This window comes from Prenolepis imparis, unplaced genomic scaffold, assembly GCF_030444845.1.
Source record: "Prenolepis imparis isolate NDT839.2.m4 unplaced genomic scaffold, iyPreImpa1.0 SCAF_9, whole genome shotgun sequence".
NCBI classification, from domain to species: Eukaryota; Metazoa; Arthropoda; class Insecta; order Hymenoptera; family Formicidae; genus Prenolepis; species Prenolepis imparis.
In genome coordinates this window covers 15,092,960-15,112,341 of record NW_028141167.1, presented here as the reverse complement: position 1 = coordinate 15,112,341, position 19,382 = coordinate 15,092,960, and the positions used below count along the sequence as shown (strand labels likewise).

Below are 19,382 nucleotides of genomic sequence, written 5' to 3'. Positions count from 1 at the left end.
AAAATTTTTTTATGTGTATTATATAATTATTATAGATTTTAATTAATTACACTAGTTTACAGACAAAAATTATTTTAAACCAGACAAAGTATTTCTTATAGATTTTTTTAGGAAAAAAGTTAACGTTATCTGGAAATTCTGATCAAATGTCATGAATGTATTGTTCATCTCTTTTAAAATGCATCTTTTTTTATTTCGATATTTTACTTTTTAGTTGTGTTAGAAAGGCTTTAAATACAAAGTTTTGCTGAGATAGCAAATATTCCGCCTATGATGATGAAGTCTTATAATTATACACATAATTTGTAGTTCAGGATTATCGACACACATATACAGTGTAATTTATCGTGACAGATTCCACTAAATGTACATTTATATATATGGTGTTTTATTTATTACCTTGAATTTTTCGAAACAAATGCATTTTTTAAAAAATGTTCCAGATAAAAGTTGTATGATTTAAAAAGGGACATAATGATAAAATTAATTTTGGAAAATTAATTTTTTTTCAAACAATTTTTTTTCTTCAAGAGCATCTCCACATGAGTAGTTCCTAGCTTTCATCTTTCATAACATGGTTAAAAAGTAAGATATTTAAAAAAATGCATTTTATAGGAGATGAACAATACATTCATGATATTTGATCAGACTTATTTTCAGATAACGTTAACCTTTTTTACAAAAAAAATCTCAAATATCGCAAAAAAAGCCATTTTTTATACATTAAATCTTAATTATTTTGAAAATCTGACGTGTTAATGAAATTTAATTTGCGGCATCGTTTTTAGCATCCAAAAATCTATAAGAAACTTTATTTGGTTTAAAATAATAAAAAAAATATTTTTTGTGTTATATGTATATAATGTGTATCCTTACATGTTTTTCTTTTAAAACAAATACGACTTTTACATGATAATTAAAAGGAAAAATTTTTTTAAATAAAAATTATTGATTATTTGTACAATGTCATATAAAAAATATTTGTTTCCATTATCACATAAGTTTTATAAAACAGTCTTAATAAGATACGAATTGTGATCTGGCGTCTGCGACGAAGAGTTAAAATAAGCATCTTTTTGGCGTCTTAAATTTTTCACAAGCGTCATATATCCTCCCAAGGTGTTCTAAAATTTTCTAGGCGCATTTTATAGATATAGAAAACTTTTTTAGAACATTCTTTAAACGTCTGAAATTTTTGAGAGATTATTTAGTCATCGTCTAAATATAAGACAATTATTAAGACGTCGTCTAGACGATCAGATTTTTGTGTCGTTTTTGGGTAAGAGATGCTCCGTTATGTCTGAAAAATTGTTAGCGAGAATTTATTTAGCGATAAAAAAAAAGTTGCGTGTAGTGAAAATTATTTAACGAAACGTGTTGTGCGAAAAACGCGTTGTGCGAGTTTTTTGAAAGGGAGAAAACAAAATAATAAAACTCTTTTGTACTCAGTTGTTTATTTTTTCAACTTACGCTCTCTTATTTATTCTATCGCACGGAAAAAAAAATTATACATATAATCGAACATTTAAAATAAGAGAGTCTCTCATGACTGCGTTAATAAGGATTTATTCTTAAGAACTTCAGCATGTCATTGAGATAGACATTGACAAAGTGCAATACGAAAGTACAAAGTCTGACCTCTTGTTCTCTCGAAATTTTTTTGTAAATTCTCTCCTTCACGAGGGAAAAGAAGAAGAAACGAAGAGAAATCGATCGCTCCTTTTTCAAGTGTTCTATCGCCATAATCGCAAAAAGAATTATGCGAAGGCATAAATCATAAATTAGAGAGAATATATACGAGATCTTTTATTCATCGAGATCGTACATCTACATCTCACAGATGGATAAATTTTCCCAACGATAATATATAATAATAAAGCTTTATTTATATATAAAGAGCGGCTCGCTCTTTCTCAAAGTTTCGTCTTCATCGTGGACTTGTATAGAGTTGTGCTCTTTATTATTCGAAAAGTGGAGACGATTTTGTACCAAATCGATTTTCTATCTATTTCACACATATACACACACATACATACATAAACATCTAATTCTTTCTTAAACTCTCGTGAATTCTGTACGCCTGAAACATACAAACACTAATATATATACATATACATACATATACTATATATATATACTATATATATAGAATATATATATTATATATATAAGGATTTCTATACGGTCTCATATTAACCAAAGTTAATGGTACCTAAATAGAGAGAGTCGATCCGCAATCTACGATATGACTAAATATTTAACACAATTTTACGATATATAATTGTACATATATATACGAGTATTTTCCTGAAAAAGAAAAGAAATGAAACCAAGTAATATACCCGCAATTGTTAAACGTAAGTCAGGAGAGCTCTGTTATATATAGGCAAGAACGAATATATATATATATATACCACCGTCGTTTATATTAATTGAATACAATAAAACTAAATTTCAAGCAAGGTTTGCATACGTCTCATGTGATTGATCATCTTTTCGAAAATTTACGCATGTTTAATTCGATCAAATTTTTACACCCGAGAATCTCTCAAGTACTATATTTATTTGATTAAATAATAATAAACTTTCTCTCTCTCTAAAAAATAACATTTAGGTATCTTTATCTGGAAAAAAGATAACTCTTAATAAATATTATAATTTTTTAATTACATTTATTATTTGTAGAAATGTGTATGTCCTGGCTAGAGAGATACTGTTTTAATTTTAAATAAATTTTGTTATTTAAATTAATAAAATTAATTAAATGTACTGAAATTCGAAAAGTGGAAATAATGTCCTGAAAAGTCCGAAATTTAAAAAATAAAAAACAAAATGTCAAACTTTTAATTCAGGTAATGTCTTAAAATCAAAAATTTGGAATTTTTCTCACTTCTTAATATGACTTTTCGGGATATTACTTTATTTCTTAAATTTGGGACTTATTAAAATAATGAGTATTTAAAATAATGTCTTTTTTTATCATGCCTTAAATTTTGGGAATTTAATTTTTCGGAACATTATCCCACTTTTTAAATTTAGATACTTTTTTAAGGGATTATTCCGTATATTAATAGTAATAATAGCAATAAAGCATTTCTATATTTTATATATCTTTCTGATCTTTTTATTATCGCTTTTATATGAATACAAAAAATTTTTTAGATATAAAAGATTAAAGAAAATTTCATACGTATAGAATATGAAAACTTCGAAAAAAAGATTGAGATATATTTTTTCATCCTTTTCATCCACGGTGAGTAAAAAAATATATACTTTTAAAATTTGATCACCACCACAATTTCTAAAACACTCTCTATAAAATATGTTCATGTATCTTTTTTTTGTTTTTGTATAATCTTTGTTTATACAGATATACAGGGAAAAATAAAAGAAGAAAATTGAAAAAAATAGATTTTTTTTTTTTTTAGAAAAAGTGAAATTGAAGAAATAAATTTATATATGATTATATATGAGAAAATATTTTTCCATTTCTTTAAATTTTCCTTTTTTAAAGAAAAGTCTATATATCTACAGGGGGAAAGTGGGACAAAACCAGGTACTTTTTTGGATTTGTCTTCCTACAAAAAATCAGAAGACAAAAACATCTACTGACCGTTAATAGTATTTAGTGAACCTTAAACTATAAGAAAATAAGGCTAGTTGCTGAAAAAAAATATTTGCTTACCAAGGACAACAAGATCTCGTAGTAGTCAAAATACCCGGTTTTGCTCTACCGATAGTATCATTTAAAAGCGTGTAAATCACCGTGCAATTATGAAATCTTGATTTATTTAAAATTTAAATCATAATACAATATACAAAAATGTATTCTATAAACAAAAATCACAAATAAAAACAAATCTCTTGTTCTACATAGTTGCTCGTGGGCTCATCCTTGACATGTAATGCACTATATCTAGCTTTCGATTGATGTTGAGTACAAAGTATTGCAAAAGATGCAGGCTACATCTTTTTTCTTCTAAAGATAAACTGTCTTCTTGCTTTTTTTATTATTTAATTTTTTAATTCCATATTTTTTGTACCCGATTTTGCCCCACACGTACCCGGTTTTGCCCCAACACGAGGAAAATAATAAACACGGCGGCTGTATATTCCGACGTAAAAGAAACGATAAAAACTAACGCGACTTTTTAATATGTACAGAATTCAGTGCCGCACTTATCAAAATATAGATGCCTTGTATAGAAAAAGTTCACGATGACTTGATTAAATTGTTGCTCCTATATCGATCTTTTTTGGTTCGAAAACTTTAAATTTCTCTCGAAAAAGAAGTATCGTGTATACGTGGACACGGTTCATCTCAGAATAATAATGGCGTCAATTTATAACTAATAACACGAATTGGCCACAGATGACAATACTTATCACGAAAAAATAGAGGTACCCGGTTTGACCCGCTTATCCGGTTTTATACACCCAATTTAACTTTCTCCTATATATATAATAAAGACTAATATATATAATTGTATATATGTATTTATATATTTAATTATATATGGATCTTTTTTCCCCAGATGGTAATATATATATTTATTATATTTTTCAGTTATGGAGCAATTTTAACTTATTTGACTCCCCTCCCCTATATATATCTTCTTTTTTTTTAAATATATAGATACAGTTCATTTCTTTATTCCAGACCGACTGTAACACAGTATTACACAGTGGAACGTTGCTTAGCTTTTTTACTTTACCGCCAGAGTGTAGTGAAGTCACTTTTACACAGCTTTTTCAAAGTTTTAAATTAAAAAAAATTTTTTTAAACATTTACTCCTTCTCTACTGTGCATACATTGCTGGAAAGCATCTTATTCCGGAATGTCACCGCTTATGTCCTATATAGTGTTCTCTAACTACCGTGTGCAGGGTCTTAGTCCTGCCCGAGGATCCAAGACAGAGAGAGAGAAAGAATGAAGGAGGGGAAAGAGAAAGAGAAAAAGAGAGAGAGAACGCAGAGAATGCATCCGTTCGTCGTCGCAAGAGGTGTCCTTTCGCACGTCACGATCACAAGCTTTATTTCTCAACCCAAACGAGGTTCCTCTCTCAGACTACCTTACCATAATTCATCTATTTCCCGTATAACTAGGCAGCGAAAACGGATGCAGCGCGCATTTTGCGCGCGTCGCGACGTCTGGACCGCGATAGACAGGTAATTGAACCGAGTTGAACCCGGAGCGTGAACTGGAAATGTGAGAGAGACTTCAGAGCGAGACGACAAACCGTGCAGAATGGCTTTTCTGTGTCCCGTACGCATACGTCGTGGAAAGAAGAAAAAACGTAAGTAAACAGTATATATGGAAAGACAGAAAAGAGAGAAAGATCGAGGGGAAGAATAGTGTATTAGTAGCGGTAGTTTGATCCGATCGCGCACACAAGGACCCAGTTGTCATATATAGCTCTCGCCTCGATCACCTGTTGCTCGAGACCGGTTATGCAGCTTCTAGCTCAAACTCTCCGAGAAGAGATCCAAGCTGAGTTCACAAGCACCGATTTTTTGCGCAATTTTCGATTTTTTTTCTAAAATGCAAAATATTGCATAAGACTTTCGCACAATTTTAAGTTGATCATTATCACACATGTATTATTTTCAAAAAATGTATTTTATAAAAATCAATTATTTTATCTTTGAAATAATTTTTATCATTTTATCAGTAGGAAATCTATTTTAAAAATAAATTTTTTTGTTATTAATTCAAAAATATATTTATATTTGCAAAATGTTTAAAAAGTCGTTTAGAAAAATTTTTTTAAATTTATTTTTCCTTTTTAATTAAATCTTTCATGTGCAAAATTTATTCATTGTAATCTTTAATTGTAATTTTTAATTTAAATATAGCTGGGGCACATAACTTTAATTTGGAGAAAGACTGTGTTGGGACAGGAGGCGCAGGACTTGGTTTGAGTACCAGAGTATCTTTGCCTCCTGGAAGGATAACTGGAAGTGCAAGTATCGAGACTCTCGTAAGAGTTGGCATTGAAAAGGAGAATGGACTTTCTCCAGACAGCAAAATGGTCATTGTACATGACTTTACTCCCTGCGTCGACGACGAACTTCAAGTCAAAAGGGGACAGGTCAGTAAGGTTAATTTGCAAAATTTTATTCTGCTTGAAAAAAAATCTCTTTTACATTATCTTTAAATTATATTACAAATCATATATTATAAATGGCACATGTTGTTTTATTTGATTTTATCGTAATTTTTATAATATACGTATATAAGTGTTGCTTATCTAATTTTGCTTTTCTCTCTTTTTATTGTTACTCTTTTCTCAAAATAATTTCTTGTAAGAAATTACATAATAATAGAAAATGAATATTCTACCACTGAACCACCGATGCTAGAAAATGAATATTCATTAGTGTTGAAAAGTGAATTGTTTAAATGTATTAGCCAACAGTAAGTATAACAGTAAGTCAATAGGTAATAAATAATAATAATTAACGAGTTAGTAGTACAACTGAAAATGATCGAACGTTTAATTGATTTTAAAAACTCGTGATATACGTTCGTCACAGAATAGAAATAGATCGTACACTTGAGAAGATTAGATGTACGTTTAAAGTAAAATTAAAAGTGAAATTGCATCGCGCAGATTGATCAAAGAATCTTAATATTCAATTGACCAATTAATAATGGATTATCCAATTAATAGTGGATTATCGAATCCCTCTCAACCTTGCTGATCCTCGGGTAAGGACCAAGGACATATCGGATTTTTACTGACTAAAACCCATCCTGAATGTCCTACTCCAAGTACCCCTGATCCTACGTGAGACTTACTTCAACAATTAGAAAGAGATTGTACTAAAATATATCTTCTTTTGTGTTTTAGATAGTGAATGTCCTTTACAGAGAAAATGATTGGGTATACGTAATAGCGGCTGATACTCGTATGGAAGGTTTCGTGCCGCACTCGTATTGCGCACCGTATACATCGCAGCTCGCGGAATTGGCACTGGCCAATAATGTAAAAAAGAAGCTGCCGCGATCCAGCGAGAACGATTGCGATCTTCTTAGCACAGGCCGTTTGCAGGAGACACAACAAACCGATACCGGATCGGCATCAGATTGCGAAAGTCACACGCGAAATAATATTACCACCGCGGACCTCAACGTCAATTGCTCCAATATCACGCAATCCCAGAATTCCATACAGACTATATCATCCCAGCCAGATGTGCATCCCTTTTTCAAGGTACTATTCGATTGGTTAAGCATAGACAGGGTATTTACAAAATACTTGGACGAACTTCTAACAGTAAGACGTATTTCATTCACGTCAAAATAAAGAAGCACTCTATATAATTGTCAGACTTAATTTAATATTCTGCCGGAATATTAAATTTAATCTCTTTAATAAAAAACTCAAGTATTAAAACTGTTCAATTTACAAAATTTTGATAATTAAATAAAATACTAACAATTAGAAGTGCTTTCCAGTAACACAGTCGTATACTATGTAACACAGTATTACACAGTGTCGATTTGTAGTTGGAACGCTGCTTAACTTTTTTACTTCATCATCAGAGTGCATGGCAGTTACTTTATATAACTTTTTCAAGATTTTAAACTTTTAAAATTTTTTCAAAGTTTTTTTAAAAGTTTATCATCTACAGAAGGTATTCCTGCGTTGCTGAAAAGCACCTTAGATCTTTGTGACACATTAATCTTATTTAAGGAGGCCGCATCGGTGAGAAACAATTGTAATCTCGTGTATCCAACAGGATCCATCGGCTGGAAGATATATTGTCCTTTATACATTTGTGGCGCGGGATGAGAATGACGTCAGTGTTGAAAGAGGTGAATTCGTGACAGTACTGAATCGTGATGATCCGGATTGGTTCTGGGTGCTTCGACATTGTGACGGTAATGAGGGTTTTGTGCCGTCCGGTTTTGTCTATCCAGGTCACGTTCTTCATTCTTACACGACTGCCACTACAACTGCCACTACTGCTACTACGAATACACCATCCACGGAGACTCATAGCCCAGGTTGGCTCTTTAATCGTTAAATTGTCTATAAATTTTGGCAAAATTTTAGGTTCTAGAAAATATACATGTACATGTGTATATGAAGTATAACAGCAAGATTTTAGTAAAGTTTTCAAGTTTCTGAGAGCTCATGCATTTGTTGTCAATTTTATCCTCCATAATTATTGATTTTTTATTTAACTTACATTTTACAGGCAAAGGTATAGGAAGTAATATAACGGGAGGTGGGGAATTATTACAACAGAAAGGAGTGCGAGATTTTCGGGACGAGACAACTGGCACAGAATTAGTGGTACTTTATGATTATAAGGCGCAGGCGCCAGATGATTTATCGGTGAAACGGGCCGATTGGATATACGCAGATTTGGGAAATCAAACGGTAGAGGGCTGGCTTTGGGCCTACGCGCCTAAGACTCGCAAGTACGGTTTTATTCCTAAAGCATATGCACGACCACCTGCAATGACTAGCTTATGATTGGATTTCATTATTAAAAATGAGAGAAGCCTGCTTTTAGTTTTTTAAGTTGGCAATAATATTGTTTTTATATTCTCTTTTTTGTATTATATATTATCAAGAGTAAAGATTGAGTAATAAAAAACTACAATTTATATTTTATTTATATATCCACTTAAGGCTCCTGCATACTCGATTGCCAAGTCCGTAAAATTTGTACAACAGCGCTACATTTGGCAAAACTATAAACTATTAAGCGTGAAAATGACATAAATTATTCTTGCGACTTACAGCGTCATTTATCATTTTAGTGCAGTGTTTCTATTTTCAAAGTAATTGTTATAGTGTTAAAATATACCGAAGACTCTCATTTTGTTATAATTTAATATGTAAAAGCAAATGTTTATTTCATTTCGATACCTGTCAAACAGCTGGTTTTCGTCCTTGATTAGGCTCAATTTAATTCGACATATACAATGTTATTTATTGCTTACCCAAACAAAAGGGGAGTTTTCGGTATATTTTACAAGTCGGTTCTATCGGTTACAAACCCTATTTTATTGAAAAACATTTTTATTTTAGCGTAAGTCGCAAGAATTTTCATGGTATATTTTCTCGCTTCTGACGTCATCAATTCAAGATGGCTGCAGTGAGTATGCAGGAGTCTTAAAGAAGGCAGCATACACATATTGTAGCACTGTTTGCATTCATTTCTAAAAGATACAGAACTTGGAGACGTAATTCCTAAGCCCCACAGGACCTAGAAAGAGCAAGTGTATTGGATCTAAGAAGCCTCTGGTGCTAGACTTCAGACTAGATCCAAGCACTTAGCTAACTACAAAAGTGAAGAGATACACTGAATCGCCATGATTTAAGTGTCGTCAGGGACTGCAATAATACTTACTATAACTATACTTTATATAAACTGTGCTATTACTACTAAATCCACTTTTCAGAAAGCCCAAGTAAAATGTAAAGGAAAAGTAAATGTAATATTGATTGGTCTAAAAATTAAAGGACATTTTTAAAAGATAAAACAAGAAATTGCGCGGACATAATCTGTTCAGTCTTCTCATTTCTTCGTTTATTTTTCTTGTATTTTTTTTTTTATGATATTAGAATGGGTATACACATTCTTGAAACAATAATACTTACTTAAAGGGACAAATATATACTTTGCGCATTAATACAATGTAACATGGGTTCAGTGTACAATAACATTTACATTAAGACTAGTACAGCCATAAGTGATATGGCTGATCAATCCCTCATGGAGAACTATACAATCGCCAGCCAAATAGACGTCGCGTGGACGTTGGGCGGCTCTTAAGGATGTTACGGGACCCGTGTAAGTGAGCGATCGAAACCCACGGTTGTCAATGCTATCCACAGCCTATCGAAGAAACCGATCAAATATTATCATCCATCTTTTAAAGCATTTCCATATCTCGTCTCTCATACGTCTTTGTTTTATATACGTGACTTGATTTATCTGCACACACCTGGATGCTACACCGAAGTCTGTCAACCGTATCGCCGACATCCAGTCCTGCAACCCAGGCAATGATCACATCTTTCTCGCACTGGCCCTCTCCGCCGGCGTGTACTTCCTCGCAACACGCATAATTATTGCCGTGCAAACGCGCAGCCAGCACCGGTAAAGGTAACCGATTCCGATACTTGGGATTTATCTGACTGCCACCGAACAGTCTCGCTGTAGAATCTCTTATTATTAAAGAAATTTCGATTAGTTGTCAGTTGAGAATATACAGGATGTTTCAGGACTCTTGTTACAAACTTGAAAGAGTGATAGGTCTCATTAAAAACATCGTTTTTTATTAAGCAATCCATGTCTTCCAATGCTTCCATAAGGAACTACGCGTTTCGGATTGGACATGTGGATAGGGAGAGGGAGATCTGCACACTCTCTTAACGTCAACCCAGATTTTTATCTCTGGAGACATGTCAAAAGTTCTATATGCGTCACTCCGTTGACACCAGGAAGAAACTGATTGATCGGATCAACGAAGCTTTTCATCAAATCAGAAACAATTCTGTCATTTTTGAAAATGTAAGGCGGTTAATGTTACGCAGATGAATGCAATCAAGTAGGGGGAAGACACTTTGAACATCTTTTGTAGTGTTGCCCTTCACTTGGGCACAGACCTGGTGTGTGGGTTGTCTACCAACAAGATTCCAAGACGCATAGTTCCTTAAGGAGTCGCTTAATAAAAAAACGATACTTTTACTGATAATGAGTCCTATTACTGCTCAAAAAATATAACTAACGAGAGTTTGCCAGACACCAGCAAGAGAGCCAGACACCGACTTGAATTGCAGGAGAGAGCTTCATAACTGACGATGAGCGTACTCTCAGCGCCAGGCTCGACACTGAGGATAGGCACCTCGGGATGATCGAAGAGGAAATGATGGGTGAGCGCTGAGAAGGCGACGTTTATCGAGCAATCAAGACGCGGACAACGTATGGGTCTGCGGGAACATTCGACGGAGGAAGACGCCGGAGTAGAACTTTTGATCTTTGTCTCGGAGGCATATCGTTCTGTTGTTGCATCGGTTCTCCTGGTCATTGTCAGATAGCCATGTTGTTGTTGTTGGCTTTGCCTTTCTTCGTAACTCCTCGTTTGCTGTCCCTTTGTCTGCTGCAGATTCTCCCGATCATGATCAACGACCGCATACGAAATCGTGTCCGATTCTTCATCATCATCTGTCACCTCGTGCATTACTTTATTCAAGTTACAGGCCCACCGATCGCGACGCAATTTCAATGTGGGATGAGATGACGGTGGTTGTAGGTACATCACGATCGACCTATCGTGTGTTTTTCTCAAGGGGTCACTGTGATCTCTGTTCTGTGAGAAACTTGTATGCGATCTTCGAGACTGAAAATGCTCTACGAAAATTGAGATCTTTCTTTTTTTAGATATTTAATTTTTTTTGAAAAATGTGCATTGAACTTGATGTTAAAGGCTCGTGGGTCCTCGCCGTGGCCATGTTATTAGATTGTGACGTCAGAGGCGAGAAAGCACACGCTGAAAATTTTTATAGATGCCATTTTTAAATGAAAAGATATTTCGATGAAACACTAATTCAGATAGCTTTAGCACACTTTTAAAATATCTCGGAAACTATTTTTTTCTTAATAATCAATCAACAACCGTAAAATGATCGTAATATCAAACATCAATGACTGCGCATGTACAAAGACTAGACAGACTGGGGCTCATATTACAGTAATTTTACAACTGTTGACTGATTTAAAGGATAATTTTCGAGGTATTTTAAGAGTGTGCTAAAGCCATCTGAAGTGCTGTTTCATCGAAATATCTTATTTTTATTTCGAAATGGCATCTAAGAATTTTTAGCATGTATTTTCTCGCCTCTGACGTCACAATTCCAACATGGTTGGTCAGGAGCCTTAAGGCCATTGCACGTAAAAAAATTTTGTAAGGCCGTAAACAAATTGTCCAATCATAGAAAGGAATTATCATAACGTAGTAAGCTTAACTGTGGCCTTACGATTACGACTAAAATTTTTTTACGTGCAATAGCCTTTAAGAAACAAATATTGGATCGTAAAAGTACCAACTTTAATCACATTCGCGCTTAAAGTGCGTCTAAAGATTTTTAAAAATTTTTAAATGTTTAAAAAAGAAGACACAAACACATAAGAAATTTTCTGAAAATCTTAAAATTATTTTTAGCTATCATTATACGTGTATAATGATGGTTAAGATGATTGAGTCTTTTATTGACCTGATACCTTGGACTGAAAATTTTCGTACGCAACGTTGACACAACAAATAGTTTTCGCACGGATTTTGCTTGGAATCGGTGATACTTTCGCTGAAATTTATATCGTTGATGATAATGTGACAAATTGCGCATTCCCCAATCGATGCATCTTCCTGTTCGTTTTTTCCCTCTTTCTTTTCGTCATTTGAATTATTCTTTATTCTTTGTGCACTTTCTGCGCCACCCTCCTCGCCTTCATCAATTTCCTGTTCTACATCTTCTGTCTCATCTTCTGTAATTTCACTAGAGGGTTCTTTTCTTTTCTGCATTCTATTATTGTGATCCGAATATTTCCATTCGAGATGAGAATAATTCAATTCCTGCAATATACAAATTTTCTTTTATATTTTTTTTTACCTAAAATATAAGTTCAACATTAATTTGTAGGTGTTAATTGTAAATTACACGCTTCTTCTTAAAAAAACAGCTATGTGATTTCTTTACATCAATTGTTGCCTCTCATTATTCTGTGTAGAAAATTGATGAGGTAAGGTCATTAAAAAACGAACATTTTATGAGATATTTTATATTTTATGTAAAAAATTATGTCAAATTAAGTATAAAATATTTTGTAGGCTATTCACTTTTTAGCCATCCTACTCTTATAATTTTCTATGCCAAATATTGGGAGAAATCGATTTACATAAAAACATTAGTTGACCTTTAAATGACCTTGAAAAAAATGGCCTTAGTTAAAATTCCATATTATTAATTTGTTTTTCCCTCGAAACCTTTCAATTTTTGTATGAAATATTTTCTTGCCATAAGTTTCAGAGATAGATTCGAGTATATTAAAATGGTACATTTATGTATCTAATTACAATAATTATAAACTCATCTTTTACCAAAAATAAAGATTATTTATAATTCCTATATATCATCTTTACAAAAATTCTGTCAAATTACAAATATGATCGATTGGAAAAAATCGTAAACATATATATATTTTCTAAAATTTCCAATCTATATAAACTTTGGCAAATTGTAAAAGCCGGTTATATACGTGTTTTGTTGTCCGCGATCTCGTGCGTACAGATATCACATGCCTTGCGATGATTATTTATCGCGTCACCGTCGGCTTTGTTTTTGTAATCAACCCTCTCGTTATCCATTTGTTCGCGAAACATCATCATTTGTTGATGTTTGATACTTTATTGCGCTACACTGATAACCTTTCGATGATGATGTGCTCGTTTCTCTTGCCAAAGATCGCCCGATCTTCCAAGCTACAAGTGTCTATTTTCGTATTATTATGCAAATTTGTAGATTTTCCGGTCTCTGAAACTTAATTTGTAAATTGTGCAAAATCTATATATATATATCGATTCTCTAGCCTCTAACCAATTTGGAGAAGTTTTCCTCAGCGAAAATATCGAGAGAGGGAAGTCATCATTTTTTGCATGTTCCCAATTTTTGCCATCATGTATATCTTTGTAAGCTTTAAATAAAAAGTCTATTAAAGTAAACTTTACCTGAAATTATAACTGAAGAATGTAGTTTCGTTAATATTTTAACTTCACAAAGTTTAGTTTGCGAGAAGCCCTTTTTTAAATCATTTATAACTTGAAAATCATTGGTGCCTCGACATTTTTACTGAGGAAAAATCATCTCCAAATTGATCAGAGAATTTGATAGTGTGCTCCATAATATATATAAAATTAATATATATAAAATTTACTAATTACATTTACACTATATAAAATTTTTTAAATTTGAACGAAAAATTAAAAATTGAAAAAATTGCGAAAAAATGTGATGAATTATAATTTTATATATAAAACTGAAACCGAAAATTTCTAACCGAAATTTCTTGCAAAATATAGTTTTATTATCTATAATTTCTTTATTTTTAATTATATATATATATATATATATATATATATATATTTTAACTATATTTAACGAACATTCTAGAAAACAATTCCAAATTAACCAAAAACGATTTGTCATTAAATATGCTAGACCGTATGTATGTACAATAAGCATGACGACTCAATAAACTTACCTAAGGAGAGCTATCTTTTTTTCTTTAATTATCTCTATGGAATTAAAAGAAGAGATATAGCGATGAGATGAATTTTTGGATTTCCAAGATGATTCTGTTACGTGAAATATTCGACAATTGATTGAAGTCCAATTGAAGAATGTTTCTCAAAGTTATTTGCCGTAATTTAGTTCCAAGAGAATTTATATTCGTCAAAGCCAGAAAATGCTCGATATACGCACGGTATTTAGATCAAAAGTATGTATGAGGCCATTTTGACTCAAGTCTCAAGTCTCGATAAACAAAGAAGAAACAAATACAATAATCGAAGCAAGCATCGCTGCAAGGAAATTCGAGATATCCAATTCATTATGCTATTTTCTCCGTTCGTGAAGATTATTAAATTAATTAAGTTCCTCTAATTTTTTTATAAAATACCGTCAAATTTTTAATTTTTAATTTTATTATTTTAATTTTTAATTTTACATTTATTATTTAATTTATTTAATTTATTTTATTTTAATAATAGGATATATATATTATGTATTAATTTATTAAAATATTATATTTCATATTAAATTATTATATTTCATAAATAAAAATTTTTAACAACTTTGTAATATATATATTGTACATATAAATTTTATCTTTCATATTTTTTTAAAATAATTAAATTTATTTTCATTATCAATTTAACCGCAATTTTGCTAGCTTCATTATCCTATTTTTTTGCAGGTCTTATACAAGTCATTCACAATCTATATATTTCTTTACATTAAAACAATAAGACGATACACGATAAAAAGTCATCGACCTTTCGCTTACATGCGTTTGTATAATCATCAATGTATTCCGCTGCGATATCTACATATATCTGTTTGGATGAAATATACAGGGTGTTCGAAAAGTATCGAAATCCCTTAATATTTCGGAAAATACGCATTTTCGAGAAAAATGTTTCAGATAAAAGTTGTATGGCTTTAAGTGGCGCATTACGTAGCAATCTTATTATGACCTTGAAGAGTGTTGTCAAGATCACGTGAAGATCACCTTTAATTTCTTAAATAGTTTATTTTACGTTTATTTTGCTTTTAAAAAAAAGTATGCAATTTGTAACTAGCAGCTACATATATTCTTTTGAAAATAACCATGTGTTTTCTTTACACCAAATTATTGGTCTCATTATTCTGTGATAAAAGTATTAACTGTTTAAGGTGTAAGATTACCGAGAACTGAATGTTTCACAAGATATTTTATATTTTATATCAAAATGCTGTAAACACTTCGTCTCATAACTCAAAAAGTACTTAATGAAAAATGAAAAATACTTTATTATATAGTGTTTTGAAAAGCTCTCGTAGTAAGCTACACGATCGAATATGCAATAAAAAAATAGGTTTCATTTAAAAAATTGAAGGTGACCTTCACGTGACCTTGACAACACTCTTCAAGGTCATAATAATATTGCTATGTAATGCGCCACTTAAAGCCCTATAACTTTTGTCTAAAACATTTTTTTCAAAAATACGTATTTTCCGAAATATTAAGAAGTTTCGATACTTTTCGAACACCCTGTATATCCAATAGAAAGAGAGAGGCATATCTATTATTTATGATATTTAATTGTAAATATATAAATTAGAAGTACTTATAGCAAATTAAGCTATTATAATAATTACTGTCAAAAAAAGTTTCTTTTTACGTCACGTTTGTAAAAAAAAACAGCATCTACTTTATAAATATTTATTTAATATAAAATTATCGCTAATTTTATATTATAAATATATTAAATTTTATATTGAATAAATTTTTATATTAAATATATTGTAATATGGTAAATTACAAGTCGTGCAATAATAAAAAATAAACTGCACAAGTATCAACTTGTTAAGGAATGTTTTTTATTAAAAAAAAGCACATATTAAAAAATTAGAAAATAGTAAACGATACGATACATCGATATATCCGGTCGAATTTTAACAGCATGTATGCCGAATTGCAAATGATCGTATATATAGATAGATTTGTATTTTTAATTAATTTGTATATTGTCTGATTTCTTAAATAATATTACTTTCAAACATCTTTCGAACATCTTTAATCGCGATTAAGTTTATTTTTGATATAAGTAAAATATTAATATCTAGCTAATCCATAAAGATTTATACAATATATATATATATTTATCATAAATTAACATAATAGCACAAAAAACTTAAAAACTGTTGTATAATAATAATAATACAGTAAAGCTGGAAAGATGATTTTTTGTATCTCAGAAAATACGAGAATGAGTCATTTAAATTACGGCACTTCCGCTTGCAATGTTTTATTGCATATGAAACGTATGAATTTTTTAATGAATAATTAACAATGAATAATTAACAATTACTTACATGTTAAATATATAAATTGCTTATCACAAGTAATCTATATCTTATCTAGGGATGGGATTAAGTTTAATATGTAAAATAAAATCTTAAAAATCCGAATCAAATCCAATAATCAAGTTTTATTTTCTAAGAAAAAAAATCATAAGAAATAATATTTCATATATTGTATTATTTCATATACTTGCGAAGTAATCGAATCTAGAATAGTTATTATATTTATAGAATTTTAGATTGAAATTACACTTGCAAAATTTGAAATAGTACTTTCTATCGTAAAGGATCAAATCTTTTAGAAATAATACTCGAATTCTAAAATTAAAAAATCTATTTATACATACTGTTACATATAATATATAGATATATTATACTATTATATATAATATATATACTATACATGTACTATAAATTGCTATATATATTATTATATATATATACACATATATACTATATACTATATATATATATATATATATATATATATATATACATATACATATATATACTATCATATATATTAAATATTTTATGTTATACTGTTTGTAAAAGTTTTTAATTATAATAAAAACAATATATTAAAATTTAGTTTTTGCTTTGTACAAACATTTTAATGCAACGTAAAATTTCTAAAAACTCATAAAAAATTGAAACATATTTGATCCAAGTTCAAGTGTACTTAAAAGTACTGTTTTTTTTCCGAGGTAATAGGTAATCATAAAGTTCGAAACCAAAAAATTCGAACCTATTTGTAAAGATACTTAATCCCATCTCGTTAATCTTATCATATTGTACTTATTTCTTAATATCGTCCGTCTTCTTTATCTGTGAGTAATTGTCTACCAACTTGCGTCTCACATTAGCCAATCTTTCCACGCTGATCGCTTGTATATTGCCTAGACGCGAATTATCGAGCAGCGTCTTTAGATTTCGTTTATCATCCAAATCGATCATGCTGCAACTTTTGCCTCTGTTTGTCGACAACGCGGACGATGACCCGAAAAACGATAGTAACGGCAACTCTTTAATGCTTGGACTTTTTTCAGTGAACTGTTTGGAAACAAATTTTTCGCTATCCGAGGATTTGGCGGACGGTATTAATAGATTCTTCAGCTTCACTGGACTGGAATTGGCACTACATGATGTAATCTTCTGTAAAATATTAGAATTGGATCGTGCGACATCGTTTTGCGAGTTCGTAAGATGCTGGCTAATGCCAGGAAACGTTACAGAACGATTCTCCGAATTGGGAAAACAATGTCCCTTTGACAAAGTAGGCTCTTTAGGCAGGAACTTGAAAGAAACCGTCGTGGTAGATAAATTCGTGAGTTGTACGTCTCGACTCGACGTATCGATCGAACTATCATTCATATTGTTGCATTTATTTCTTCTTTCTTCATCATTTGTATCACCGACATCAAAGTTGTTCGAATAATCGTTAATATTCCAGCTGCTCTGTGCTTTCCTGTTCCGAATGTCTAATTGACACATTTTATTTGGCACATATTTCAACGTATCTACGCTCTCTGCTTTCTCCGTGATACTCCTATTCTCGAAATTCGACGTACTTCTATTCACTGGACTGCCATTCAGCGATCTTGAAGTATTGCTCGTCGAAGCGAATGCTATCGAAGCATCTTGCAACGTCAGCATCATCGAATTGATCATCGAGTACGATCTCTGCATATGCAAAGTTGGTCTGCCATCGACAAGTTCAGTTTTCTCGAAATTCTTCTCCACGAAATTGTTCACCACGCCAACATCGACGGCGTCCCGTAAATCGGAAGAACTCTGCGCGTCCCGTATGCGAACAAACGAGGAATTTCTAAACGATAAGCGATTTAATTTCTCCATACTAGCTTGCAGCTCCAACTCCCATTGCGTGAACCTGCTTTCGCTGCCATCTACGGATCTCTTGTCAATATGTTCTGGGTTCTCCTTCGTCGAACATAATTTCTGTAAATTTTAGAAATGACAGAAATTGGTAATTCTAATGTTTTATGTTCGAGATACAGGATTGTATATTTTACTAACTTTGATATCGTGCAGTTTTTCATTATTTTCACTTTGATTATATCTAATCGGGGATATTTTACAATTGCTGAACTCGTTCTCGTACTTCTGACACGTATCTGAACCTATTAGTTCGGCCCCAACACCAGGTTCTCGTGGTCCATTAGCTACTATATCTGGAATATAAATATACTTTAAGGAAAAAAAACCTATATAACTTAGAATTTAAAGGCTTGAGAGCCGTACGCGGATAGTGGTGCGTCGATTCCAACAAAATTTAATTTTTTTTAGTTGAAATTAAATAATTGTGCACGGGGCACGAATTTTGCTTGGTACACTGTTAAGACATTCGGAAAATAATCTCAATTCGAAAAAAAACCTATTCTTGTATTTCCAAAACGTATTTCAAAATACCATAATCTCTTCGTTGCTGATGTATTTGATTACTGATGCTCTCCAACGTCCGAAGGCTGGTTGCATAATTACGTTTAACTTCCTTAACGGTTTGCTGCAGATACTCCACTCTTTCCTTTTGCGTTGCTAGCATCTGATCGCATTGAGCCTTTACATCGAAATACGGTCGTGCCTTTATCATTGCCCGGCGATGCTTTTCCTCCAATTGCAGGAGTTTTTTCTCAGCGTCGTGAAACAACATCGCTCTTCTGTAATGCTCTCGGCCGCACTCAGCTTTTTGATTTTCCGCGTCCATGACCTACA

The 19,382-nt window shown here is 31.8% G+C and overlaps 3 protein-coding genes across 3 annotated transcripts; 1 reads left to right on the top strand and 2 right to left on the bottom strand.

Moving 5' to 3' along the window:
• Window positions 1-4,950: 4,950 nt before the first annotated feature.
• On the top strand, window positions 4,951-8,811 carry LOC145940827 (SH3 domain-containing protein Dlish-like). Its single transcript, XM_083046427.1, has 5 exons — window positions 4,951-5,297; window positions 5,857-6,092; window positions 6,855-7,217; window positions 7,747-8,014; window positions 8,209-8,811. Exons 1-5 carry the CDS (start codon window positions 5,249-5,251, stop codon window positions 8,487-8,489), a joined length of 1,197 nt encoding a protein of 398 aa, XP_082902553.1. The 5' UTR covers window positions 4,951-5,248; the 3' UTR covers window positions 8,490-8,811.
• An 861-nt stretch (window positions 8,812-9,672) lies between these two features.
• LOC145940869 (uncharacterized) lies at window positions 9,673-13,408 on the bottom strand. Its single transcript, XM_083046505.1, has 5 exons — window positions 13,328-13,408; window positions 12,257-12,601; window positions 10,758-11,395; window positions 9,971-10,193; window positions 9,673-9,861 (listed from the first exon to the last, which is right to left on the bottom strand). Exons 1-5 carry the CDS (start codon window positions 13,406-13,408, stop codon window positions 9,673-9,675), a joined length of 1,476 nt encoding a protein of 491 aa, XP_082902631.1.
• A 2,736-nt stretch (window positions 13,409-16,144) lies between these two features.
• Window positions 16,145-19,376, bottom strand: LOC145940812 (uncharacterized). The gene is made up of 3 exons (XM_083046390.1): window positions 19,080-19,376; window positions 18,687-18,841; window positions 16,145-18,608 (listed from the first exon to the last, which is right to left on the bottom strand). The coding sequence occupies exons 1-3, from the start codon at window positions 19,372-19,374 to the stop codon at window positions 17,448-17,450; spliced, it is 1,611 nt and encodes a 536-aa protein (XP_082902516.1). The 5' UTR covers window positions 19,375-19,376; the 3' UTR covers window positions 16,145-17,447.
• Window positions 19,377-19,382: the final 6 nt, after the last annotated feature.

Bases quoted from the DNA above. Each gene is read 5' to 3' on its own strand.
- LOC145940812 (XM_083046390.1), bottom strand. From the start codon at position 19,374: ATGGACGCGGAAAATCAAAAAGCTGAGTGCGGCCGAGAGCATTACAGA. The intron at 18,842-19,079 runs GTATTTTGAAAT...TTTATATTCCAG, and splicing joins TCAGCAACGAAGAGATTATG to ATATAGTAGCTAATGGACCA. The intron at 18,609-18,686 runs GTTAGTAAAATA...TAAAATTTACAG, and splicing joins AAAAACTGCACGATATCAAA to AAATTATGTTCGACGAAGGA.
- LOC145940827 (XM_083046427.1), top strand. From the start codon at position 5,249: ATGGCTTTTCTGTGTCCCGTACGCATACGTCGTGGAAAGAAGAAAAAA. The intron at 6,093-6,854 runs GTCAGTAAGGTT...TTTGTGTTTTAG, and splicing joins TTCAAGTCAAAAGGGGACAG to ATAGTGAATGTCCTTTACAG. The intron at 7,218-7,746 runs GTACTATTCGAT...TGTATCCAACAG, and splicing joins ATGTGCATCCCTTTTTCAAG to GATCCATCGGCTGGAAGATA.
- LOC145940869 (XM_083046505.1), bottom strand. From the start codon at position 13,408: ATGTTTCGCGAACAAATGGATAACGAGAGGGTTGATTACAAAAACAAA. The intron at 10,194-10,757 runs GTTAGTTATATT...TTTAATAATAAG, and splicing joins CTGGTGTCTGGCAAACTCTC to AGATTCTACAGCGAGACTGT. The intron at 9,862-9,970 runs GTGTGTGCAGAT...TTTCTTCGATAG, and splicing joins GACTTCGGTGTAGCATCCAG to GCTGTGGATAGCATTGACAA.